Source organism: Triticum dicoccoides, chromosome 4A (genome assembly GCF_002162155.2).
Source record: "Triticum dicoccoides isolate Atlit2015 ecotype Zavitan chromosome 4A, WEW_v2.0, whole genome shotgun sequence".
NCBI lineage: Eukaryota > Viridiplantae > Streptophyta > Magnoliopsida > Poales > Poaceae > Triticum > Triticum dicoccoides.
The window spans coordinates 136,241,664-136,269,573 of record NC_041386.1 but is presented as its reverse complement, the minus strand read 5'-3'; the positions used below and the strand labels follow the sequence as shown (position 1 = coordinate 136,269,573).

The 27,910-nt window shown below is 47.1% G+C and overlaps 1 protein-coding gene across 1 annotated transcript; it reads left to right on the top strand.

The window, feature by feature from the left end:
* The first annotated feature begins 4,812 nt into the window (after positions 1–4,812).
* Positions 4,813–7,721, top strand: LOC119285408 (pyruvate decarboxylase 2). The gene is made up of 6 exons (XM_037564677.1): positions 4,813–5,488; positions 5,599–5,762; positions 6,098–6,748; positions 6,855–6,972; positions 7,066–7,254; positions 7,359–7,721. The coding sequence occupies exons 1-6, from the start codon at positions 4,964–4,966 to the stop codon at positions 7,527–7,529; spliced, it is 1,818 nt and encodes a 605-aa protein (XP_037420574.1). The 5' UTR covers positions 4,813–4,963; the 3' UTR covers positions 7,530–7,721.
* The last annotated feature ends 20,189 nt before the right edge of the window (positions 7,722–27,910 follow it).

The following is a 27,910-nucleotide window of genomic DNA, read 5'->3' as shown; positions in this document are numbered from 1 at the left end:
GCTTCAGTTTTGGCTCGCCGAGTTGAGCCTGCCCAAGCTGCGGCCGTCTGTGGAAGGCAGTCGTGGAACGTGCTAGGCAGAAAGCAGCCTGTGTTAACTAACCTACCTGCGACTACGAGATTATACGTGTGGCCGTACGAAGTGACTAGGACTTTTCTCTCAGCAAAGTGACTAGGACTTGGGTCACTTCAAGGCCGACGGAACAAGTGAACGATCGACGGAGCGACGGAGCGAGCCCACTGGGTTTGACTCTATGCCTCGTTCTTCCACGGACACAGCCGCCCCCCTTGGCCTTGGGTGTGGTGTCAGGTAGTTTCGCGCATAAGGAAAAGAAAGGCGATCGCGATCTTGTCTGCCAGCGAGTGCATCCTTCCGCAGCCGCCCTCCGACGGCTCTCCGCTGACGGTCGTTGGTAGTAAGGTGGGTCGTCGGAGACATATATGTGCATTGTTTTAGGTACAGTTGTTTAGGTTTTTAGGTTATTTATCGTCTTTCTCTGGGACAACATAAGCGATTAAACTAGAAAAATTCAGATCCTTTTCTGACGAGGCGGTCAATCGTATGATTGGGGGTGGATTTAAATACCAGTCTGTCTAAGCAACGGCGGCGTGGTGGCGGGGACATCTTTGTGGTGAACTTGTGTCATCGGGCTCTGTTGCGACGACGTTTACTCTAACGCCGGCGCGGAGCTTGAGAGGTAGCACAGGAGCGGACGCAGATTATGGTCTCCATCGACGACATTTGAAAGATATTGGATCGTATGTTGGATTTGTGTATAGATGGCAGGTATGGTTTCCTCCTCCACATCTTAGTCGTGTGTCGATGACATTTATGAAGTTCGATGGCATGTCTGGAGTGTTGCCCCGGTCTGACGGACGGTAATGGTTTGCCTTTGATGAGCCACCTTAGGTCCACAAAGTTGCACATGGAGCCGCTTCAAGTTCGGGTGAGAAGGTGATCCGTCATATTTTTTATAGATGTTGTACTGATGTCAAAGACAGATGACAGGCGTGGTTTCAAGTTCAGAGGATTCTTTAGTCTTAATTGTAATTTTCTTACTTAGTTGGTGTTCTTTTGTGCAAATGCTAGCATTTTGTTGCCTTTTTAGATTTGTTGGTTAGGTTTATGTTTGTTGTATTGTATAATTTTTATTATGGTATAAATGAGAATATATTATCATGTACTCCCTCCGTCTTATAATGTAAGAAAAATGTTTAGATCATGGCATGAAGGGAGTAGAAGATAGTTGTTTCGCACATGCAGTTATTAGCTTTATGATTCAGCTGATCAATTAGACCAACTTTAATGGGACAACCTATTTCGTCCGCCTGCGTCTGTTTGCATCGGCGCGGATAAAAGTGGCGGCCCAATGCGCCGACCCAAACCCATATCACGTCTGCTTCGCGTCCGCGCTGACGCATTTGCGGCCTAAATTTGCGCCTTAAATATGGCGACGCGGACGCGGAACAGACGCCACGCGCGTTCTCTCAGCGTCCGCCGCGTCTCCATCTGGCGGCCGTCCAACTACCCGCTGCCTACGCGGTCAGCTTATTTTATGATCACAGACCCACGCGTCAGCGACGGCGATCGTCCTTTTTTAAGCCGACCGTGCGGCGGGCCGTCTTCATCCAAACTCATTGTCCACATCTAGCCAGCTCTGCTCCCCCATCGCCAATAAACCCTAGCCACCACCGCCACAGCGAGATGGGGCTCACATGGCAGATGGGGCAGCTACATAGTGCTGCCTTCATTGTACATGCCCTGACAGGCTTGAACTTGCTACTCACTTCATATGCGATGTGAAGGATATAATACATATAAATTTGTTCATTATGGATCGTCCGACCAGGATGTATTTTCTTTATTTTTTGCGCCAAAAGAAGCTACTGTCGACGAGATTTTTAAAATTAGCGAAGTGTCCTTTTCATATACTGGCAGCGAGAGGCAGCGATCGAAGGCATCAGCGGTTACATCATGGGCAAATGCTGACGCGTGAGTCGTTCGTGGCGGACTCCTGCACGTTTGCACATGCATAGGCGCCTCTTTTGTCTGGGAGCGAAGCACTTGGAACTTTGGAACCAGGTTTCAAGCTGAGGGCGGAAAGGACGAAACCCGTGGGAGGTTTGGGTTTGCATAGGGCGGCCGACGCTGTTTCAGTTCCCACGTTGCTTTCTCTGCAGCGGCTCCACTGTCCAGTCGTCTTCCTATCTTCTTGTTTTCTTTTCCGGGAGTGGGCTCCAACCTTCTTGCTAATGGATCTAATTAACACCAACATTATCCTAACACGTAGCTAGGGCAAAAGCATGTTGTACATGCCAAGTTAGTGCCACATCACTTGACAAGGGGCATATCTCATAGCTTAACTTGCGCATGTATAGTTGCACGAGGTTTACCCGAAATTATTTCTTCTTTTTTCTGTGAATTGAAAACAGCATGCACAGGCTACTAGTCGTCGAGGGGGTTCCTTTGGATCCATTTCACATTGATAACGCACACTCTTCCACACATTGCCCCAAATGCCTCTGGACGATCACAATGTCTGGCAATTTGTCATGTATTTGATCCCGCCGAGGTACTTCTTATGTTCTCTACTTGCAAACAGAAATGACAACACGTGCCCGAGAGAGTGAGGATTTTAGTTTTGCTCCCGTCCTTCATGGAACTCTTTATTTTTTTTCAAAAAAGTTAAAAGGTGTGTTTATGATTTATTTATTTTTTGACTTGAACAACACGAGTTCTACTTTTACATTAAAAAATAGAAGTTTTAGAAAAACTCAGTTAAGCCAAGGGGGAAACCCAACGGGCACCGAGAAACTCATGTACAAGAACCTGAAAGAGAAAGATCCCAGCCTACGTCTACGTGCCCCTGGCAGCCACCGCCCTTGTGGCCTCGTAGAACATCTTGATCTCATCTTTAATCAGTCTAGCAAGCGCGATCGCGACAACTCTTTGTGCTGAAAAACCCTGCGGTTTCTTTCTTTTCCAAATATTCCACGCAATGTAAGTTGCGAGGGTGATCTCCTCCCTGACCTTTTCCTTGGTCCTGCCGCCTGTGCACAACCTAGACCACCATTCTTCAATGGATGTTGTCGAAGAAGCCACTACACCAATCCTGTCATTAGATTGTTGGAACTGCATCCAGACTTCTTTCGTAAAGCAGCAGGTCAAGGTGTGTGACCGGGCGTCTCCTGTTCTTGGTCACAAAGACAACAAAAGTGGTTGTGCGGCAATCCCCTTACTCGTAGTCGATCCGCCGTCCAATTTCTGTTTTGGAGAAACAACCATAAGTAAAATTTTACCTTCCTCTCCATCTTGCCCCTCCGCACCTTGGCCAGTCTATGGCTATCAATCAGCAGTGATACGCGGACGACAGAATTCAGATGATTTACAGACAACACATACATCCAGCCGGACATGCGCATGAATGAGCAGGGTACCGGCCGCTGGATTTCCAAGTCGTGCATAGATCTGGCAAAAGCATCGTGTGTGGAGCAATTTCGGCTATCAATTCTTGCCACAAATTGGGCATCATAAGCAAAGGCGGCCGAGTAGACCCGATTAGCAGTTAGGGTCCCATGGATCATGCCTTTATTGTTCGTAGGAGTCACCATCTATACTCGCTCCCATAGTTGGACAAACTGACTGAGCTGCATTTCCATTGCAATTTTTTGTAACCCTTGCATTCATCTTACATTGTGAACAGACATGAACGTCGCCTAGGGTGTGTGCGCTTTAAAATAATTATGATTTCGGCATAAACAAATACGTAATAAAACTAGTGTTTAATTTGTTGACGCCAACCATTCAGGTACCTCGCGTCGACGTGGCTTGCATGGTTGGCTGGTGACTTGTCGATGACTGGGTCCAGAATGTTAGTGACACACGGGTGTCTGTGTCTGGGTTTACTGTATCTTTCGGAGGTCATTGACGTACGGCGACCTCCACCTCTCGGCATTCAAGCATGACAGTGCGGTGCGATTCACCATCGTCCGTGCACGAGTTGGTCTCGCCTCCGCGGCCGCGTTGCACACCCGACCAGGCAGGGCAGGTCGGCAGGTTCCGGACGGAATCGAGTCCGACCCGTGTGTGCCTGTCCACCTTTTTCTTCTTCTTTTGAACGTAGTGTCTGCCTGTCCACCTTGCGCAGCAAACAAGACCCAAAACCGCGACTTGCGCAGCAAACCGAAACCGCTGTCCCACGCCCAGCCCCAGCCCCGGCCCCCAGGGAAGGAAGGGAAGATCTCGCCCCCAAAAACGAAAGAGCATTCATTGCCCGCGGCGAATCTAAGGACATGTACAATGGTTCTATCTTAGCAATGCCACGTAGGATAAATGATGAGGTAGATGAGAGAGAAATCATAAGAGAAGGCTTGTCTTCTCTTAATTAAGAGAAGGCAAGAGATGATCTCTTAGCACAATATGTCTCACCACATTTTTAGGAATAACTAATTATTGATGATAAGGCTAAGAAATGACCCATTGTAGACATGTTTTTTTGCCATCTCTAAATTACATACAAGATTTAAGATAAGACTACCTTATCGACCATTGTACATGCCCTAATGAACACATTCTAGCCTCGTGCCACTGACACGTGCACCTACGCGACGCGCGGCCCCACCGGGCAGTGCCCGGGATGGGTGCGCTGCGCACCGGGCCAGTCCCCACCGCCGCCCGTGGTTTTCCTTTCGCCGAAGAAAAGCAGGCGAGTTTTGCACGAGCACCCCCGTCTTCCCACGAAACCCCCGATCCCCATCCCGTCTGCAAGCCAAGCCAAGCCCAGGTATAAATGGAGGACGTCTTCCCCTCCCAGAAGACCACCAAACCAGCACACGTCAACGGAACAGCTTAGCAAAATCCCCACCAAGGTGTAGAATATTCCCCAAAACCCCACGTCCCCTCCCTCTGCCGCCGCTCCCACTCCACCAGTGTGCCACCCGGATCGATCGATCGATTGACAGCGATGGACACCCACATCGGCTCCGTCGACGGGCCGTCGCCGGCGGCGGTGAACGGCGCGGTCGGCTGCCCGGCGTCCGCGCCGGGGTGCCCGATCATGTCCTCCCACCCCGTGGTCTCCGCAGGCGAGGCGTCGCTGGGGCGCCACCTGGCGCGCCGCCTCGTGCAGGTCGGCGTCAGCGACGTCTTCGCCGTGCCCGGGGACTTCAACCTCACGCTGCTCGACCACCTCGTCGACGAGCCCGGGCTGCGCCTCGTCGGCTGCTGCAACGAGCTCAACGCTGGCTACGCGGCCGACGGCTACGCGCGGGCCCGCGGCGTCGGCGCCTGCGCGGTCACCTTCACCGTCGGCGGCCTCAGCGTGCTCAACGCCATCGCCGGCGCCTACAGCGAGAACCTGCCCGTCATCTGCATCGCCGGCGGGCCCAACTCCAACGACTACGGCACCAACCGCATCCTCCACCACACCATCGGCATCCCGGACTTCTCGCAGGAGCTGCGCTGCTTCCAGACCGTCACCTGCCACCAGGTACCTACGCACGCGCGTTTCCTCAACATGCATTGCCCCTTCCTCATTCGATTCCTCCCTCTAATTTGTTGACGAGATCTCGTTGTTCTGCTGTTTGTTTGTCGATTCAGGCGGTGGTGACCAACCTGGACGACGCGCACGAGCAGATCGACACGGCCATCGCCACGGCGCTCAGGGAGAGCAAGCCGGTGTACCTCAGCATCAGCTGCAACCTCCCCGGGCTACCTCACCCCACCTTCACCCGTGACCCAGTCCCTTTCTTCCTCGCCCCCAGGTACCAACTGCCCCTACTCTGTTCTTATCCCAAGTCTTCGTTTCCGTGTACGTAGTGCTTTGAATCTGATCAGAGGCTTGTTTCCCGATTATTGTGCCAACACTTTATCTTGGATCATGGAACGTTTCCCCCCAATTTTCTACTCCGTGCTGGGAGCTTAAGATTTTATCACCACAAAAATGTGCCCAGTTGAATCATTAGCGTTGAGAATTTCAGATCGTGAATTTTGGTGTTATCTGTATCTGAAGTGACCGATGCACTTAACAGAGTACTGTTGTAATATGATTGTATTTGAAGCCATCTGATGAACTGAACTGTGTTGTGAAAATTTACAGGATGAGCAACAAGATGGGGCTCGAGGCTGCAGTGGAGGCAACCGTCGAGTTCCTGAACAAGGCGGTGAAGCCAGTGCTTGTCGCCGGCCCCAAACTGCGCGTGGCCAAGGCGGGGAAGGCCTTCGTCGACCTTGTGGACGCCAGTGGCTATGCCTATGCTATAATGCCATCGGCCAAGGGCTTTGTGCCAGAGACGCACCCCCACTTCCTCGGCACCTACTGGGGCGCCGTCAGCACGGCCTTCTGCGCCGAGATCGTCGAGTCGGCCGACGCCTACCTCTTCGCAGGCCCCATCTTCAACGACTACAGCTCTGTTGGCTACTCGTTCCTGCTCAAGAAGGACAAGGCCATCATCGTGCAGCCTGAGCGTGTCATCGTCGGGAACGGCCCGGCATTCGGCTGCGTCATGATGAAGGAGTACCTGTCTGCATTGGCCAAGCGGGTTCAGAAGAACACCACCGCCTACGAGAACTACAAGAGGATCTTCGTGCCTGAGGGCCATCCGCTGAAGGGCGAGGCGAACGAGCCGCTGCGTGTCAATGTGCTCTTCAAGCACATCCAGGACATGCTGACGGGTGATAGTGCAGTGCTCGCTGAGACCGGTGACTCCTGGTTCAACTGCCAGAAGCTCAAGCTGCCCGAGGGCTGCGGGTGAGCTTTCCTGATTCTACTTACAATCTTGTGATGGTGCATACTTCCTCCTTGTTTGTCTTGTCTTGTGCTAATTAAGCAGGGTTGGTTGGTTGTTTGCACGCAGGTATGAATTCCAAATGCAGTATGGCTCGATTGGATGGTCAGTGGGTGCATTGCTCGGGTACGCGCAAGGGGCGAGTGACAAGCGTGTCATAGCCTGCATTGGTGATGGGAGCTTCCAGGTGAGATATCCCTCGATCTGATGATCTCTGCTGCCGCGTGCTGCAATCTGTTTGCACTGCGTGCTGACGTCCGGGGAATTCCGTTGTCTGCAGGTGACAGCACAGGATGTGTCAACTATGCTGCGGTGCGAACAGAACAGCATAATCTTCCTGATCAACAATGGCGGGTACACGATCGAGGTGGAGATCCACGACGGGCCTTACAATGTCATCAAGAACTGGAACTACACCGCCCTTGTGGAGGCCATCCACAACGGGGAGGGCAAATGCTGGACTGCCAAGGTAAGCACTGCATTCTTTTGTCCATTGCATAGGCCAATGTAAGCATCAGAAGGTGGAGGCGAGCTTGCGGAACTGCTGCTGATGCATGCTTTTGTGTTGCGCAGGTGAAGTGCGAGGAGGAGCTGACGGCGGCGATAGAGACGGCGCTGGGGGAGAAGAAGGACTCTCTGTGCTTCATCGAGGTGATCGCGCACAAGGACGACACCAGCAAAGAGCTTCTGGAATGGGGCTCCAGGGTCTCTGCTGCCAACTCCAGGCCACCCAACCCCCAGTAGACCAAGCACGCCTGCATCACTAGTAGTCGCATCCAGCAGCACGTTGCCATCAAATAATGTTGAACAGTTTATCTTTGCTCTTCTGTTATGTTCTTAGTTTTGTGCCTACTAGTTACTTGTGAGCTGTGGCCATCGCCTGTGTTCTATCCTGCCAATGCTAAGAAGATCATGAGATATTTTTAGCTTGCCCCAGCTATTTGTGTGTGTGTGCCTTTTTCTTTCAAAATGTGCTTGCCAATGTAGTTGAAAATCACGAGCTACTCCTGAGTGGCTCCTTGAGGAATCTAGAAGCGCAATGCTACATGCATGAACACAGAATCTTGCAGATAGGATACTTTTGGTAAGAAATTGAGCTGATAGTGGTAGCTAGTAGTGCAACTTTTGGAGCAGTTCGGCCCTTTTTCTAGAAAACAGGTACTAATTCTGGAGCAAGTAGGCTTGGCGCTTTGCTCTCGGCAAAGGAAAGCCCTGCGTACGTATACATGCATCTGCTGCATCTCCTGGAGCTACTGTGTTTGTTTGTGGGTTTTGATATTGCCACCTTGTGCTGCTTTCGCCGGCTAAAAGACGGACAGCGTGGCAACGGATCGGCCAATCAGCCATTTAATCACCTATAAAAGCGAAAGGCATGCCCTGCGTTTATGTGGGAGCCACACCGCAAATATCAGAGTCTGCTTTTTGAGTAGAAAAGTGAGATAACGACAACCTTTGAAGTTTCCGCACGTAACAAGGACACGGGACAGGGTATCCGCCGCTACGTGGTGTGGTTCATCTGCCCCTTGTTTTCAATGCGTCACAGCATCTCCAGCAGCCCCAAGACGCCCTCAAAGCCACTTTTTGGACGCCGGCAATAAAATATCTTCCACTCACGTCCCTAAAGTCTCGCTTTTCACGGCATTTAGAAAAAATTGACGCCGTCAGTCCCATCCCAAACCCAGCCCCCGGGGAGCAGCTGGGCGTGCCGGCGATGCCTTTTTCTTGCGGTTGGCCCACCGTCGGCCTCCCACAACCTTTCTCCTCTCGCCTGCTCCTCTCTCTCTCGAGCGCGGAGCGCGTCGGCGCGGGGCAGAGCGGCGTCCAGCTCAGACGCGTGTGGTCGGCGTCCGGCGTGCTCGAGGCGAAGGCCAGCCCCAAATCCCTCTCTACCGCTTCGTAGCTGTCCGGGAAGGCGGCTGGCAAGCCAGCGGCAGGGCGAGCTCGGGCGAGGACGAGCGGGGCCGCGTGCGAGGCAACGCGGCACGGGGCCGGGTAGCGGGAGGTGCGGGGGACCCGACGACGAAGGACCGGGGCGCAGCCGGTCCGGGATGAGGCGGGCACGTCGACGGAGGCTCCTGCCACCTCGGAGCAGCAGCCGGCTCGGGAGCAGGGCCGGACGTGGGCGCGCGAGATGGCGTGGCTGGGCGCCGAGGGCTCGGGCGGAGGCCGGGCCAGTGCGAAGACGGCCGAGGCGCGGGCGGAGCCGGCCGGCGCAGGAGCGGAGGCCAAGCGGGGCGGCGCAGACCTGTGCGGAGTCGGGTCCAATGCAGGCGCAGGACGAAGCGACCACAGCGAAGCGAGCGCGTTGACGCCGGGGCCAAAGATGCAGGGCGTGCGATGGAGGAGCGAAGAGGCACGGTCGGAGCATGCTTGAGCTGACCGACCGTTCGCGTGGACGCCGCCGGTGTGGCTGGCCGCCTGTGCTCAAACGAGCCAAGCTAGCTAGCTAGCAAGCGCGTACACAGCTGAATCGATTGGCTATGCTCTGCTAGCTAGCTAGCTGGGCACGAGTACTTGTACTCATAGGGACGGAGGTGGCCAGCGAACCCTCGTGCGGAGGAGCGAGCTCGGCGGCGAGGCCGGGCCGGCCGTGGCTGAGGCGGGCGCGGCCTGGGCACGGCTTGGGGATGAACACGGCTGGAAACATTTTCACTCATAGACCAAAATTTTCGCCGGCAGCCTCCGAGCGGCGAAAAAATACCTCCTGGGGGGCTCAACGGCTGGAGATACTCTCACGCTAGTTCAGATTATGGAAGAGTTAAAAGCACCCTAGGTAACCCAACTTGCATGGAATGTGATGATTTACTCCGAAACTTGTAAAATGCAATTTCATCCTGCCCCAGTGCAATGTGATGATTTAGTCCGAAATTTGTAAAATGCAACTCCACCATACACCAGCTTGCACCGAATGTGTTGATTTGGTCCCTGGCCTATCACAACGCGACAATTGGCAGCCAGGTGACCGGACCGGTCGTAGCCTGCACTTTAGCGGAAAACACCCTGTCGTTTTGTCTAATTAACTCACACTATAGGGGCACCTGAATCAAATCTGTCTCAAATCCCCTTCGCGCCCGCCCATTGTTTCCCTGTTGTGTTCCCCATCTCCAGCTCCCCGCTCCTAGCTCGCCGCCGCCAGCAAGCTTTCAGCCGCAGTCCAGCTCGCCCTCATGGTCTCCTGGGATGATCTATCGAGCTCCTCGTTTGACGGCGACTCCGTCACCAGTTAGGTTTGCCCCCTTGGTGATGCAGCTAGGGTTAGGGTTAGGTTCAGGTTGGAAAATTAGGAATTTGACTGAAGAGGCCTATTTATTTTGTTGTAGGCACCTGCCACCATTTTCTGCTCAAAATGGAGAGGCCTTGCTACCGAATTTGCTTCTAGATGTGAGCACCTAGCTGTGTGTGAGAAACTGCTGGCATTTTGTTCAGTGGATAGTGATAGAAGGTTCTTGATGTCTACTACACAACCTTCTTCTTGTAGACGTTGTTGGGCCTCCAAGTGCAGAGGTTTGTAGGACAGCAACAAATTTCCCTCAAGTGGATGATCTATCAATCCGTGGGAGGCATAGGATGAAGATGGTCTCTCTCAAGCAACCCTGCACCCAAATAACAAAGAGTCTCTTGTGTTCCCAACACACCCAATACAATGGTAAATTGTATAGGTGCACTAGTTTGGCGAAGAGATGGTGATACAAGTGCAATATGGATGGTAGATAATGCTTTTTGTAATATGAAAATATAAAAACAGCAACGTAGCAAATGGTAAAAGTGAGCACAAATGGTATTGCAATGCTAGGAAACAAGGCCTAAAGTTCATACTTTCACTAGTGCAAGTTCTCTCAACAATAGTAACATAATTGGATCATATAACTATCCCTGTACATGCAACAAAGAGTCACTCCAAAGTCACTAATAGCGGAGAACAAACGAAGAGACTATTGTAGGGTACGAAACCACTTCAAAGTTATTCTTTCGGATCGATCTATTCAAGAGTTCGTACTAGAATAACACCTTAAGACACATATAAACCAAAACTCTAATGTCACCTAGATACTCCAATGTCACCTCAAGTATCCGTGGGTATGATTATACGATATGCATCAAACAATCTCAGATTCATCTATTCAACCAACACAAAGTACTTCAAAGAGTGCCCCAAAGTTTGTACCGGAGAGTCAAGATGAAAACGTGTGCCAACCCCTATGCATAAGTTCACGAGGTCACGAAACTCGCAAGTTGATCACCAAAACATACATCAAGTCGATCACGTGATATCCCATTGTCATCATAGATAAGCACATGCAAGACATACATCAAGTGTTCTCAAATCCTTAAAGACTCAATCCGATAAGATAACTTCAAAGGGAAAACTCAATCCATTACAAGAGAGTAGAGGGGGAGAAACTGTTGGGGAACGTAGTAATTTCAAAAAATTTCCTACGCACACGCAAGATCATGGTGATGCATAGCAACGAGAGGGGAGAGTATTGTCCACATACCCTCGTAGACCGAAAGCGGAGGCGTTATGACAACGCGGTTGATGTAGTCGTACGTCTTCACGGCCCGACCGATCAAGCACAGAAACTACGACACCTCCGAGTTCTAGCACACGTTCAGCTCGATGACGATCCCCAGACTCCGATCCAACAAAGTGTCGGGGAAGAGTTCCATCAACACGATGGCGTGGTGATGATCTTGATGTTCTACTATCGCAGGGCTTCGCCTAAGCACCGCTACAATATTATCGAGGATTATGGTGGAGGGGGGCACCGCACACGGCTAAGAGAACGATCACGAAGATCAACTTGTGTGTCTAGAGGTGCCCCCTGCCCCCGTATATAAAGGAGCAAGGGGGAGGCCGGCCGGCCCTTGGGGCGCGCCAAGGAGGGGGGGAGTCCTCCTCCTAGTAGGAGTAGGACTCCCCTTTCCTAGTCCAACTAGGAAGAGAGAAGGGGGAAGGAAAGAGAGGGATAGGGAGAGGGAAAGAGGGGTCGCGCCCCCCTCCCCTAGTCCAATTCGGACTCCTCATGGGAGGAGGCGCGCCACCTCCTGGGCTGCTGCCCTCTCTCTTCCCTCATGCCCACTAAGGCCCAATACTTCCCCGGGGGGTTCCGGTAACCCTTCCGGCACTCCGGTTTTCTCCGAAATCACCCGAAACACTTCCGGTGTCCGAATATAGCCGTCCAATATATCGATCTTTATGTCTCGACCATTTCGAGACTCCTCTTCATGTCCGTGATCACATCCGGGACTCCGAACAACCTTCGGTACATCAAAATATATAAACTCATAATGAAACTGTCATCGTAATGTTAAGCATGCGGACCCTACGGGTTCGAGAACAATGTAGACATGACCGAGACACGTCTCCGGTCAATAACCAATAGCGGAACCTGGATGCTCATATTGGCTCCTACATATTCTACTAAGATCTTTATCGGTCAGACCGCATAACAACATACGTTGTTCCCTTTATCATCGGTATGTTACTTGCCCGAGATTCGATCGTCGGTATCTCAATACCTAGTTCAATCTCGTTACCGGCAAGTCTCTTTACTCGTTCCATAATACATCATCTCACAACTAACTCATTAGTTGCATTGCTTGCAAGGCTTAAGTGATGTGCATTACCGAGAGGGCCCAGAGATACCTCTCCGACAATCGGAGCGACAAATCCTAATCTCGAAATACGCCTACCCAACATGTACCTTTGGAGACACCTGTAGAGCACCTTTATAATCACCCAGTTACGTTGTGACGTTTGGTAGCACACAAAGTGTTCCTCCGGTAAACGGGAGTTGCATAATCTCATAGTCATAGGAACATGTATAAGTCATGAAGAAAGCAATAGCAACAAACTAAACGATCAAGTGCTAAGCTAACGGAATGGGTCAAGTCAATCACATCATTCTCCTAATGATGTGATCCCGTTAATCAAATGACAACTCATGTCTATGGTTAGGAAACTTAATCATCTTTGATCAACGAGCTAGTCAAGTAGAGGCATACTAGTGACACTCTGTTTGTCTATGTATTCACACATGTATTATGTTTCCGGTTAATAAAATTCTAGCATGAATAATAAACATTTATCATGAAATAAGGAAATAAATAATAACTTTATTATTGCCTCTAGGGCATATTTCCTTCAGTCTCCCACTTGCACTAGAGTTAATAATCTAGATCACATCGCCATGTGATTTAACATCAATAGTTCACATCACCATGTGATTAACACCCATAGTTCACATCGTCATGTGACCAACACCCAAAGGGTTTACTAGAGTCAATAATCTAGTTCACATCGCTATGTGATTAACACCCAAAGAGTACTAAGGTGTGATCATGTTTTGCTTGTGAGAGAAATTTAGTCAACGGGTCTGCAACATTCAGATCCGTATGTATTTTGCAAATTTCTATGTCAACAATGCTCTGCACGGAGCTACTCTAACTAATTGCTCCCACTTTCAATATGTATCCAGATTGAGACTTAGAGTTATCTGGATCAGTGTCAAAACTTGCATCGTCGTAACCATTTACGACGAACCTTTTGCCATCTCCATAATCGGGAAACATATCCTTATTCCACTAAGGATAATTTTGACCAATGTCCAGTGATCTACTCCTAGATCACTATTGTACTCCCTTGCCAAACTCAGGGCAAGGTATACAATAGGTCTGGTACACAGCATGGCATACTTTATAGAACCTATGGCTGAGGCATAGGGAATGACTTTCATTGTCTCTCTATCTTCTGCCGTGGTCGGGTTTTGAGTCTTACTCAATTTCACACCTTGTAACACAGGCAAGAACTCTTTCTTTGACTGTTCCATTTTGAACTATTTCAAAATCTCGTCAAGGTATGTACTCATTGAAAAAACTTATCAAGCGTCTTGATCTATCTCTATAGATCTTGATGCTCAATATGTAAGCAGCTTCTCCGAGGTCTTTGTTTGAAAAACTTCTTTCAAACACTCCTTTATGCTTTGCAGAATAATTCTACATTATTTCCGATCAACAATATGTCATTCACATATACTTATCAGAAATGCTGTAGTACTCCCACTCACTTTCTTGTAAATACAGGCTTCACCGCAAGTCTGTATAAAACTATATGCTTTGATCAATTCATCAAAGCGTATATTCCAACGCTGAGATGCTTGCACCAGTCCATAGATGGATCGCTGGAGTTTGCACATTTTGTTAACACCTTTAGGATTGACAAAACCTTCTAGTTGCATCATATACAACTCTTCTTTAAGAAATCCATTAAGGATTGCAGTTTTGTTATCCATTTGCCAGATTTCATAAAATGTGGCAATTTGCTAACATGATTTGGACAGACTTAAGCATCGCTACGAGTGAGAAGGTCTCATTGTAGTCAACTCCTTGAACTTTGTCAAAAACCTTTTTCGACAAGTCTAGCTTTGTAGATAGTAACACTACTATCAGCGTCAGTCTTCCTCTTGAAGATCCATTTAATTTCAATGGCTTGCCGATCATCGGGCAAGTCAACCAAAGTCCATACTTTGTTCTCATACATGGATCGTATCTCTGATTTCATGGCCTCAAGCCATTTCGCGGAATCTGGGCTCATCATCGCTTCCTCATAGTTCGTAGGCTCGTCATGGTCAAGTAACATGACCTCCAGAACAGGATTACCGTACCACTCTGGTGCGGATCTCACTCTGGTTTACCTACGAGGTTTCGGTAGTAACTTGATCTGAAGTTAGATGATCTTCATCATTAGCTTCCTCACTAATTTGTGTAGTAGTCACAGGAACAGATTTCTGTGATGAACTACTTTCCAATAAGGGAGCAGGTACAGTTACCTCATCAAGTTCTACTTTCCTCCCACTCACTTCTTTCGAGAGAAACTCCTTCTCTAGAAAGACTCCGAATTTAGCAACAAAAGTCTTGCCTTCGGATCTGTGATAGAAGGTGTACCCAACAGTCTCCTTTGGGTATCCTATGAAGACACATTTCTCCGATTTGGGTTTGAGCTTATCAGGATGAAACCTTTTCATATAAGCATCACAACCCCAAACTTTAAGAAACGACAGGTTAGGTTTCTTGCCAAACCATAGTCCATACGGTGTTGTCTCAACGGATTTAGATGGTGCCCTATTTAATGTGAATGCAGCTGTCTCTAATGCATAACCCCAAAATGATAGTGGTAGATCGGTAAGAGACATCATAGATCGCACCATATCTAATAAAGTACGGTTATGACGTTCGGACACACCATTACACTGTGGTGTTCCAGGTGGCGTGAGTAGTGAAACTATTTCACATTGTTTTAACTGAAGGCCAAACTCTTAACTCAAATATTTTACCTCTGCGATCATATCGTAGAAACTTTTATTTTCTTGTTACGATGATTCTCCACTTCACTCTGAAATTCTTTGAACTTTTCAAATGTTTCAGACTTGTGTTTCATTAAGTAGATATACCCATATCTGCTCAAATCATCTGTGAAGGTCAGAAAATAACGATACTTTCCGTAAGCCTTAACACTCATCGGACTGCATACATCAGTATGTATTATTTCCAATAAGTCAGTTGCTCGCTCCATTGTTCCGGAGAACGTAGTCTTAGTCATCTTGCCCATGAGGCATGGTTCGCAAGCATCAAGTGATTCATAATCAAGTGATTCCAAATGTCCATCAGCATGGAGTTTCTTCATGCGCTTTACACCAATATGACCTAAACGGCAGTGCCACAAATAAGTTGCACTATCATTATTAATTTTGCATCTTTTGGTTTCAAGATTATGAATATGTGTATCACTACGATCGAGATCTAACGAACCATTTTCATTGGGTGTGTAACCATATAAGGTTTTATTCATGTAAACAGAACAACAATTTATTCTCTTACTTAAATGAATAACCGTATTGCAATAAACATGATCCAATCATATTCATGCTCAACGCAAACACTAAATAACATTTATTTTAGGTATAACACTAATCCCGAAAGTACAGGGAGTGTGCGATGATGATCATATCAATCTTGGAACCATTTCCAATACACATCGTCACTTCACCCTTAACTAGTCTCTCTTCATTCTGCAACTCCCGTTTCGAGCTACTATTCTTAGCAACTGAACCAGTATCAAATACCGAGGGGTTGCTATAAACACTAGTAAAGTACACATCAATAACCTGTATATCAAATATACCCTTGTTCACTTTGCCATCTTTCTTATCCACTAGACATTCAGGGCATTTTCGCTTCCAATGACCAGGCCCTTTGCAGTAGAAGCACTTAGTCTCAGGCTTAGGTCCAGACTTGGGCTTCTTCACTTGAGCAGCAACTTTCTTGCCGTTCTTCTTGAAGTTCCCTTTCTTTCCCTTGGCCCTTTTCTTGAAACTAGTGGTCTTGTTAATCATCAACACTTGATGCTCTTTCTTGATTTCTACCTTCATCGATTTCATCATCATGAAAAGCTCGGGAATCATTTACGTCATCCCTTGCATACTATAGTTCATCACGAAGTTCTACTAACTTGGTGATGGTGACTAGAGAATTCTGTCAATCACTATTTTATCTGGAAGATTAACTCCCACTTGATTCAAGCGATTGTAGTACCCAGATAATCTGAGCACATGCTCACTGCTTGAGCTATTCTCCTCCATCTTTTAGCTATAGAACTTGTTGGAGACTTCATATCTCTCAACTCGGGTATTTGCTTGAAATATTAACTTCAACTCCTGGAACATCTTATATGATCCATGACGTTCAAAACGTCTTTGAAGTCCCGATTCTAAGCTGTTAAGCATGGTGCACTAAACTATCAAGTAGTCATCATATTGAGCTAGCCAAACGTTCATAACGTCTGCATTTGCTCCTGCAATAGGTCAGTCACCTAGCGGTGCATCAAGGACATAATTCTTTTGTGCAGCAATGAGGATAAACCTCAGATCACGGATCCAATCCGCATCATTGCCACTAACATTTTTCAACTTAGTTTTCTCTAGGAACATATAAAAATTAAACGGGGAGCAACATCGTGAGCTATTGATCTACAACATAGATATGCTAATACTACCAGGACTAAGTTCATGATAAATTAAAGTTCAATTAATCATATTACTTAAGAACTCCCACTTAGATAGACATCCCTCTAATCATCTAAGTGATCACATGATCCAAATCAACTAAACCATAACCGATCATCACGTGAAATGGAGTAGTTTTCAATGGTGAACATCACTATGTTGATCATATCTACTATATGATTCACGCTTGACCTTTTGGTCTCAGTGTTCCGAGGCCATATCTGCATATGCTAGGCTCGTCAAGTTTAGCCTGAGTATTCTGCGTGTGCAAAACTGGCTTGCACCCGTTGTAGATGGACGTAGAGCTTATCACACCCGATCATCACGTGGTGTATGGGCACGACGAACTTTGACAATGGTGCATACTCAGGGAGAACACTTTTTATCTTGAAATTTAGTGAGAGATTATCTTAGAAAGCTACCGTCGAACTAAGCAAAATAAGATGCATAAAAGATAAACATCACATGCAATCAAAATATGTGACATGATATGGCCATCATCATCTTGTGCCTTTGATCTCCATCTCCAAAGCATCGTCATGATTTCCATCGTCACCGGCATGACACCATGATCTCCATCATCTTGATCTATATCAATGTGTCGTCACATGGTCGTCTCGTCAACTATTGCTCTTGCAACTATTGCTATCGCATAGCGATAAAGTAAAGCAATTATTTGGCGCTTGCATCTTATGCAATAAAGAGACAACCATAAGGCTTCTGCCAGTTGCCGATAACTTCAACAAAACATGATCATCTTATACAACAACTTTTATCTCATCACGTCTTGACCATATCACATCACAACATGCCCCGCAAAAACAAGTTAGACGTCCTCTACTTTGTTGTTGCAAGTTTTACGTGGCTGCTACGGGCTTAAGCAAGAACCAATCTTACCTACGCATCAAAACCACAACGATAGTTTGTCAAGTTGGTGCTGTTTTAACCTTCGCAAGGACCGGGCGTAGCCACAATTGGTTCAACTAAAGTTGGAGAAACTGACGTCCGCCAGCCACCTGTGTGCAAAGCACGTTGGTAGAACCAGTCTCGCGTAAGCGTACGCATAATGTCGGTCCGGGCTGCTTCATCCAACAATTCCGCCGAACCAAAGTATGACATGCTGGTAAGCAGTATGACTTATATCGCCCACAACTCACTTGTGTTCTACTCGTGCATATAACATCAACGAATAAAACCTAGGCTCGGATGCCACTGTTGGGGAACGTAGTAATTTCAAAAAATTTCCTACGCACACGCAAGATCATGGTGATGCATAGCAACGAGAGGGGAGAGTATTATCCACGTACCCTCGTAGACTGAAAGCGGAAGCGTTATGACAACGCGGTTGATGTAGTCGTACGTCTTCACGGCCCGACCGATCAAGCACCGAAACTACGACACCTCCGAGTTCTAGCACACGTTCAGCTCGATGACGATCCCCAGACTCCGATCCAACAAAGTGTCGGGGAAGAGTTCCGTCAACACGACGGCGTGGTGATGATCTTGATGTTCTACTGTCGCAGGGCTTCGCCTATGCACCCGCTACAATATTATCGAGGATTATGGTGGAGGGGGCACCGCACACGGCTAAGAGAACGATCACGAAGATCAACTTGTGTGTCTAGAGGTGCCCCCTGCCACCGTATATAAAGGAGCAAGGGGGGAGGCCGGCCGGCCCTTGGGGTGCGCCAAGGAGGGGGGAGTCCTCCTCCTAGTAGGAGTAGGACTCCCCTTTCCTAGTCCAACTAGGAAGAGAGAAGGGGGAAGGAAAGAGAGGGAGAGGGAGAGAGCAAGAGGGGCCGCGCCCCCCTCCCCTAGTCCAATTCGGACTCCTCATGGGAGGGCGCGCGCCACCTCCTGGGATGCTGCCCTCTCTCTCCCCTCAGGCTCACTAAGGCCCAATACTTCCCCGGGGGGTTCTGGTAACCCTTCCAGCACTCCTGTTTTCTCCGAAATCACCCGAAACACTTCCGGTGTCCGAATATAGCCGTCCAATATATCGATCTTTATGTCTCGACCATTTCGAGACTCCTTGTCATGTCCGTGATCACATCCGGGACTCCGAACAACCTTCGGTACATCAAAATATATAAACTCATAATGAAACTTTCATCGTAACGTTAAGCGTGCGGACCCTGCGGGTTCGAGAACAATGTAGACATGACCGAGACACGTCTCCGGTCAATAACCAATAGCGGAACCTGGATGCTCATATTGGCTCCTACATATTCTATGAAGATCTTTATCGGTCAGACCGCATAACAACATACGTTGTTCCCTTTGTCATCGGTATGTTACTTGCTCGAGATTCGATCGTCGGTATCTCAATACCTAGTTCAATCTCATTACCGGCAAGTCTCTTTACTCGTTCCGTAATACATCATCTCGCAACTAACTCATTAGTTGCATTGCTTGCAACGCTTACGTGATGTGCATTACCAAGAGGGCCCAGAAATACCTCTCCGACAATCAGAGCGACAAATCCTAATCTCGAAATACGCCAACCCAACATGTACCTTTGGAGACACCTGTAGAGCACCTTTATAATCACCCAGTTACGTTGTGACGTTTGGTAGCACACAAAGTGTTCCTCCGGTAAACAGGAGTTGCATAATCTCATAGTCATAGGAACATGTATAAGTCATGAAGAAAGCAATAGCAACAAACTAAACGATCGAGTGCTAAGCTAACGGAATGGGTCAAGTCAATCACATCATTCTCCTAATGATGTGATCCCGTTAATCAAATGACAACTCATGTCTATGGTTAGGAAACTTAATCATCTTTGATCAACGAGCTAGTCAAGTAGAGGCATACTAGTGACACTTTGTTTGTCTATGTATTCACACATGTATTATGTTTCCGATTAATACAATTCTAGCATGAATAATAAACATTTATCATGAAATAAGGAAATAAATAATAACTTTATTATTGCCTCTAGGGCATATTTCCTTGAGAAACATCATAAGATCCAACTATAATAGCAAAGCTCGTGATACATCAAGATCGTATCACCTCAAGAACACGAGAGAGAGAGAGAGATCAAACACATAGCTATTGGTACATACCCTCAGCCCCGAGGGTGAACTACTCCCTCCTCGTCATGGAGAGCATCGGGATGATGAAGATGGCCACCGGTGAGGGATTCCCCCTCCGGCAGGGTGCCAGAATGGGTCTAGATTGGTTTTCGGTGGCTATGGAGGCTTCTGGCGGCGGAACTCCCGCTCTATTAAGTGCTCTAATGTTTTTAGGGTATATGGACATATATAGGCGAAAGAAGTCGGTCAGGGGAGCCACGAGGGGCCCACGAGGGTGGGGGTGCGCCCAGGGGGTAGGGCGCGCCTCCCTGCCTCGTGGCTTCCTCGAAGCTTCCCTGACGTCTACTCCAAGTCTCCTGGATTGCTTCCGTTCCAAAAATAACTCTCCCGAAGGTTTCATTCCGTTTGGACTCTGTATGGTATTCATTTTCTATAAAACTCAAAAACAAGGAAAAAATAGAAACAGGCACTGGGCTCTAGGTTAATAGGTTAGTCCCAAAAATCATATAAAATAGCATATAAATGCATATAAAACATCCAATGTTGATAATATAATAGCATGGAACAATCAAAAATTATAGATACGTTTGAGACGTATCAAGCATCCCCAAGCTTACTTCCTGCTCGTCCTCGAGTAGGTAAATGATAAAAACAAATTTTTTGATGTGGAATGCTTCCTAACATATTTATCCATGTAATTCTCTTTATTGTGGAAAGAATATTCAGATCCATAAGATTCAAGACAAAAGTTTAATATTGACATAAAAACAATAATACTTCAAGCATACTAACAAAGTAATCATGTCTTCTCAAAATAACATGGCCAAAGAAAGCTATCCCTACAAAATCATATAGTCTGGCTATGCTCTATCTTCATCACACAAAAAATTTAAATCAATTACAACCCCGATGACAAGCCAAGCAATTGTTTCGTAATTTTGATGTTCTCAAACTTTTTCAATCTTCACGCAATACATGAGCGTGAGCCATGGATATAGCACTATAGGTGGAATAGAATGGTGGTTGTGGAGAAGACAAAAAGGGAGAAGATAGTCTCACATCAACTAGGCGTATCAACGGGCTATGGAGATGCCCATCAATAGATATCAATGTGAGTGAGTAGGGATTGCCATGCAACGGATGCACTAGAGCTATGAGTGTATGAAAGCTCATCAAAGAAACTAAGTGGGTGTGCATCCAACTCGCTTGCTCATGAAGACCTAGGGAATTTGAGGAAGTCCGTCATTGGAATATACAAGCCAAGTTCTGTAATCAAAAATTCCCACAAGTATATGAAAGTGACAAAATAAGAGACTCTCTATCATGAAGATCATGGTGCTAATTTGAAGCACAACTATGGAAAAAGGATAGTAACATTGTCCCTTCTCTCTTTTTCTCTCATTCTTTTTTTTTGTTTTTATTTGGGCTGTAACGCCCTCGATGCAGCTATATCTCCCACGTGGCGAAGCACGACTTAGAGGCATAATCGCATTGAAAGCAATGTCGCAAGTGAGGTAATCTTCACACAACCCATGTAATACATAAGGGAAAGAGATACATAGTTGGCTTACAATTGCCACTTCACACAATTACATGAATAAGGCACTACATCATCCAAATACAATCAAGGTCCGACTACGGAACCAAAATAAAAGAAGACTACCCCAAAAGCTACACAGATCCCCGATCGACCCCAACTGGGCTCCACTACTGATCAACTAGAACGAAACAACGTAAAGGACAAGATCTTCATCGAGCTCCTCCTTGAGCTTGGTTGCATCACCTGCTCGGTTCAACGGCACCTGCAAGCTGGTTTTGGAAGTATCTGTGAGTCACGGGGACTCAGCAATCTTACACCCTCGCGATCACGACTATTTAAGCTTATGGGTAAGGTAAAGGTATGAGGTGGAGCTGCAGCAAGCGACTAGCATATATGGTGGCTAACCTATTCGCAAAAGAGAGCGAGAAGAGAAGGCAAAAGCACGGTCGAACAACAATGATCAAAAAGTGATCCTAGAACAACCAACGTCAAGCATAACTCCAACATCGTGTTCACTTCCCTGACTCCGCCGGAAAGAGACCATCACGGTTACACACGCGGTTGATGTATTTTAATTAAGGTCAACTTCAGGTTTTCTACAACCAGACATTAACAAATTCCCATCTTCCCATAACCGCGGGCACGGCTTTCGAAAGTTCAAATCCCTGCAGGGGTGTCCCAACTTAGCCCATCACAAGCTCTCACGGTCAACGAAGGATATTCCTTCTAGCGGGAAGACCCGATCAGGCTTGGAATCCCGGTTACAAGACATTTTGACAATGGTAAAACTAAACCAGCAACACCGCCCAAATGTGCCGACAAATCCCGATAGGAGCTGCACATATCTCGTTCTCAGGGCACACCGGATTGTCCAAGGTACGGGTAGGCCAGCCCAGAGTTGCCCCTGGTGGCCACCGGCAGCTGACAGGTTGGACCAACACTCAGAGGAGCACTGGCCCCGAGGGGGGGGGGGTAAAATAATGATGACCCTCAGGAGCGCGACTCCCAAGAAAAAAGAAAAGGCTAGGTGGTGAATGGTAAAACCAAAGTTGGGCATTACTGGAAGAGTTTTATTCAAGGCGAACTGTCAAGGGGTTCCCATTATTACCCAACCGCGTAAGGAACGCAAAATCCGAGAACATAACACCGATATGACAGAAACTAGGGCGGAAAGAGTGGAACAGAACACCAGGCATAAGGTCGAGCCTTCCACCCTTTACCAAGTATATAGATGCATTAATTAAATAATAGATATTGTGATATCCCAACAAGTAAACATGTTCCAACAAGGAACAACATCTCCATGTTCCAACAAGGTACAAACTTCAATCTTCACCTGCAACTAACAACGCTATAAGAGGGGCTGAGCAAAGCGGTAACATAGCCAAACAATGGTTTGCTAGGACAAGGTGGGTTAGAGGCTTGGCATAACAACATGGGAGGCATGATAAGCAAGTGGTAGGTATCGCAACATAGGCATAGCAAAAGAGCGAGCATCTAGCAAGCAAAGATAGAAGTGATTTCGAGGGTATGGTCATCTTGCCTGAGATCTCGCAAGGAAGAAGAACGAGTCCATGAAGAAGACAAACGGACGTAGCCAACGTATCCTCACAAATGCAACGTTACCGGGACTAACCCGAAGAAGCAACACCGGAAAGAAGCAAACAACATAGTAAAACATCCACCACATAAACATGACATGATGCACAACCAAGTATGATGCATGTCCGGTTTAAAGATTCATGGCATGGCAAAGTGCACAAACAATCCTACAAATTAAGTGGAGCTCAATATGCAACGAGTTGCATATTGACGGAACACCACATCAATTATTTAGTTCACTCCCAGTTAGGTACTCAACAATATTAAAGGTTGGTTAACATGACAAGAGGTGAAGCATAAAAAATCTATACCATCTAAACAATTTAAATGGGGCCGGATATAACAAACAACAAACCCGGTAAATCCCCATATGCATTAGTAATTTAAAGCAAAAAACAATTTTAACCATTTAAATGTTATTATCATGATGAGAATGACATGTGCAAGTTTATGCAAGTTTTATGAAAATGTTGACAAGAGCATTATATGAAGCATTTGTCATCGTGGCGGAAACGAAAGGGGTGCCACGACAATGATAACGAAACGGTACCACGGCAACGTTCCGGTTCCGACAACTCATTGAGACGTCGGTGCAAAAGAAAATGTGGCGGGAGCGTGCAAAATATGGTGGGGTGATCCCGGTTACCGGGTGTCCCATGAGTTGGCGACAAGGAAACGAGTGACAATTTGGACACGGTGCAAAACCCGAGCATCTCAAACATCGCAAGCATTCGTTCACGGACGTCGTCTCGAGGTTATACCTTCGGAGCGTGCAAAGGGGACGGTTCTCGTTCGTAGAGGGAAGTAGACGTTCTCGCGACGGCGGTAGTGGAAGTAGACGTTCTCGCATGCTCTAGGGTCGACGGTAGAGGTTCTCGCGATCTCGGCGACGGTAGTGGAACATGATGATCCGGATAGGGTACTTGGCAACATGCACGTCGTCGGTAGTTGTGCACAATCATTGTCGGACTTTACGGGTTCGAGGTCCTCGGACGTAGTGGTACATGTTCGTTTTTCGGAGAGGTACATGGCGTTCTTCGGTCATAGGTACTTGACGTTTTGCTATCCGGGTCTTCGGCGACGGTCGTTGTACACATGAGGTTGGGGTACTTGTCGGTCCAGGTCTTGACGGAGTAGATGTACATGTTTCTTAGATGAACTTGGCGTAACCGTGCGGTAGTCGAAATTGGCGGTCCGATGCGGTAACCAACACGTAGGGGTACACTTGTTGAACCGTAACTTGACGAAATCCAAATGGAGGTAGCCGTTTGTTCGGGGACATTGCGACAACAGCAGCAGCCGGAAGTGCTCGCGGGTGAGAGGGTCGGCCCTAGGACCGATGCAGGGAGCAGCAGTGGAGGTCTAGCGATGGGCATGGAGCGGCAAGGCGATGAGGACGAGGCACGTCGGGGCAGCAAGGCGGAGCAGAGGCGGAGGCGCCTGGCACAGGGACTTGGCGCGGCGACTCCTCGACGCAGGGAGCAGCGGCTGCAGGCTGGAGCCATGCGGGCGGCGGGGCGGCGACGAGCGCTGGCGAAGACGGTGAAGCAGGGCAGCAACATGACTTGACGCGACTCCTGCGAGGGAAGAAAGTAGTAGGAGGCGGCGGGGCTTGACGGATCCGGACGAGGGACTTGACAGGAGCGGCGGCCGCCATGGACGAAAGAGGAGAGCTGCTCGCTGGCGACGGCTGGAGGCAGAGGCAGGACGAGGAAGGAGGAGAGGCCGACGTGGTCCTGGTGGAGCTCGGCGGTGGCGTCGCAGGCCGGCATGGCAGCGCCAAGGGGAGGGTGAGGATCGAGGAGAGGGTCTCCTCTGGTGGCGCAAGAGGAGGAGGGGGAGACATGCGGGATCGAGAGAAGCGCGAGGGGATTGAGTGCTGGGAGGGACGAAGGGAGAGGCGGCGGTGCGGGAAGGGGTCGAGGGAGAGATGGGATCGAGAGGGAGAGGAGATGGGCTCTCTCCCTGCGCTAGGGTTAGCTGGGGAGTGGGCCTTGGGAGGCCGGCCCAATGGAGAGGAAAACGGCCAGGGGCCTGCTGGGCTACTCTCTCTCCTACTCTCTTTCTCATTTCCTTTTATTTGCCAAAAATAGCAAATAGCAAAGGCATAAATAAGAGAAATAAAAGGTTGGAGAAGGAATTTGGGCACTGGGATAATTTTCGCGGACTTGTAAAAATGTGCATGGTCCACGAAAAATGGAGTGGCCATTTTTCAAAGTTTAAATTCAAACTCATTTGATTTAAATTCAAATGATTCGAATAGGAAGTGAGGGTTAGGAAGGTCCAAAAATGTTGAGGTTTTTGGTGGAGCTCCGGAATATGATGAAAGAAATATATGGCCATATTGGAGACCAAGAATTAAGATAACAAAGGCATTGGGATATTTTGCAAATGTGTTTGCAGTAAATCCAAATAATTGGAATATTTACTATAGCTCTCTAAATATCGAGAGGATATGTTGTAAAGAGAATCACCATGTGAATTCCCTCGGTTTAAATGGATCAAAGATCCATGCCATTTGTTTAGTTGAGTTAAGAAAAAATAATTAAATGACATGATGGCATGATGACATGATGGCATGATGACATGATGCAATGCACATGATGCAATGAACCAAAACAAATCACACGACAACACTCGGAAACATGGAAGGCATCTGTAGCTCCGGTCTTGGGGCGTCACAACACTCCACCACTACGAGAGGATCTCGTCCAGAGATCTAGGATGACACCGGAGAGAAACGGAAAAGGAAGAGAAAAGGTAAAACTAAGTTGCTTTTTTGACAAACGAATGAAGCCAAAGAACCTGTCGAGGTTGAACAAAAGAAAGGAGGAATGCCACAAAGATGAACAAAGTTGAAAATGCTCCGCTGGAAAAGAGGAACAAGGAACATTATGGAAACCTTGAGATTGCAAAGCTAAGAATGACGAGCACAAAGGACAAGAAGGAAATTGAAACCACTCTAGTTGAAAAGTGATATGAAGCTTGATAAGATGAAAAGAACTTGAGCAGAGGGCACAACACTCCGGTTAAATGGATAAGCATGAAAAGAACAAGGTCCTAACAAGAACAAGAAGGAGGGTTGAAGAGAGCAACATCACAATGCCTCCGGAAGAAAAGAGAGAATGGAATGGGATGAACGGAGGAGAGAACAATATCTTCTATCTCGAATGAGCTTGAAAAAGGCATCCTTAGGAGAAGGGTCGAACGGAGTTGTTGGAAAAAACAACAACGTAAAGGATAAACTTGATATGGACTTATAGAAGACATCTCAAAATTATGAGGTGACAACTTGCCACTTACGGAAAATATTTGATTGGATTGATATGAACAAGGAGATGAGGAAATATTTCACCGGGAGGATAAGTGAAGAACTTGGATCATTTATAAGCACCATAATTAGCAACAATCCTTAGGGAAAGTTTTAGGTGAAATATAACCCAAGATAACTCCAACGAAGAGGTTGATGGATTTAAAATATCTCATTCTTAACAACATGTGAATCATGAAACATGAACTCAAATTATCAAGAATGACATAGCACCACCTTAAATGGTACGGAATAAAGAATTGCACTCCGGATTGCAAGATCAAGAATGCTTGAGTTCCTCTGAAAAGAATCTCAATGAACATCTCGAGAAGGAATTACGTCCTTGATGAACCAACATGTAGAACCTCCATGAAGAACTTTGGTAAACAAAAGGATAACAAAAGGAAGGAGAAGTTGAAAACTCAAGGTGAAACCTTGTAAAGATTTAGAAGGAGCTTCGCGACGAGATAATGTGGAAAAGCTAGGAACTCCGGAAAAGAAAGATGAAGCATCTTGAACTGAGAGTGAGATAAGATGAACCTCCGGAATAAGGAATTGAATTTACTCGATGAAACAAGAATAAGGAATTACATTATGCTTATCCTTCACCAATTTAATTGATGACAAGCAACGGATTTGGCATACTACTTATTCTCGTTGAAAAAGGATTAAGATAGATATGGAGCAAACTTGGTAAGGTCTTCAACGAATCACCGGTAGAATCGAAACAACGGATGAATTGATATGATAACGAAAGAAGAGGAATCTTGCACGAACCACCGTAAGAATTGAAAATGAACGAAGAAAAGATAAAGAAACACCGGGAAGAATTAGCAAATGAACGAAGAAGCTTGAGGGGATTTAGTTACATGAGAACGAAGAGATCAAGAACTGATTAGAGGATAATTGATCGATGCACCGGTAAGATTAGGAGAACGATAAGTGAAAGCTGGGAATGAATAATTATGAGATGGTGGGCTCCGGAGAATCAAACTGAAAATACTCTGAATTACTCCGGATGGGTGAAAAGAATTCTGACAATCGAAAACAATTATGAGAGGATGGCCTTGAACTAGAACCACGAATCTTGAAGAGAATGGAGCAAGATTGAGAGAAAATCTTCTTCGGTCTTCCAATCTGAGAACGACTACGAGAAACACCACCATGAATTATTTAGACACTCCGGAAGAATAAAAACGAAGAGGTTGAGCCAACAATGAAAAGAATTCGACGGAAATTGGAGAAAAAAGATAAGACTGATGATAATTCATTCTTACGTCAAACTTTAGAAAAGAATTTGAGAAGCTCCGGAAAAATAAGAAGAGTCAGGTAAGATCCTGGGAAAAGACCTGTGGGTTAGGGCTCACTCAAAGAAACACCGTAGAAATGATTACTCGAAAGAGAGATTGCACCCGTTGAATTAAAATACTTGAATGAGAGAACGTCCTCGAAGATATTGAACAACTGCAGAGTGGTAACACGAATCTTCGAGATATCTTGAGCACTCCGGAACAATTGAGTAGCGAGAGGTGAATGATTAAGAATTGCACCGGCATGAGAAAGTATTAGAA

Excerpts from the sequence above, each read along its gene's own strand:
- LOC119285408 (XM_037564677.1), top strand. The coding sequence starts at position 4,964 with ATGGACACCCACATCGGCTCCGTCGACGGGCCGTCGCCGGCGGCGGTG. Across the intron at positions 5,489-5,598 it reads AGACCGTCACCTGCCACCAG|GCGGTGGTGACCAACCTGGA; the intron begins GTACCTACGCAC and ends TTGTCGATTCAG. Across the intron at positions 5,763-6,097 it reads CCTTTCTTCCTCGCCCCCAG|GATGAGCAACAAGATGGGGC; the intron begins GTACCAACTGCC and ends GAAAATTTACAG.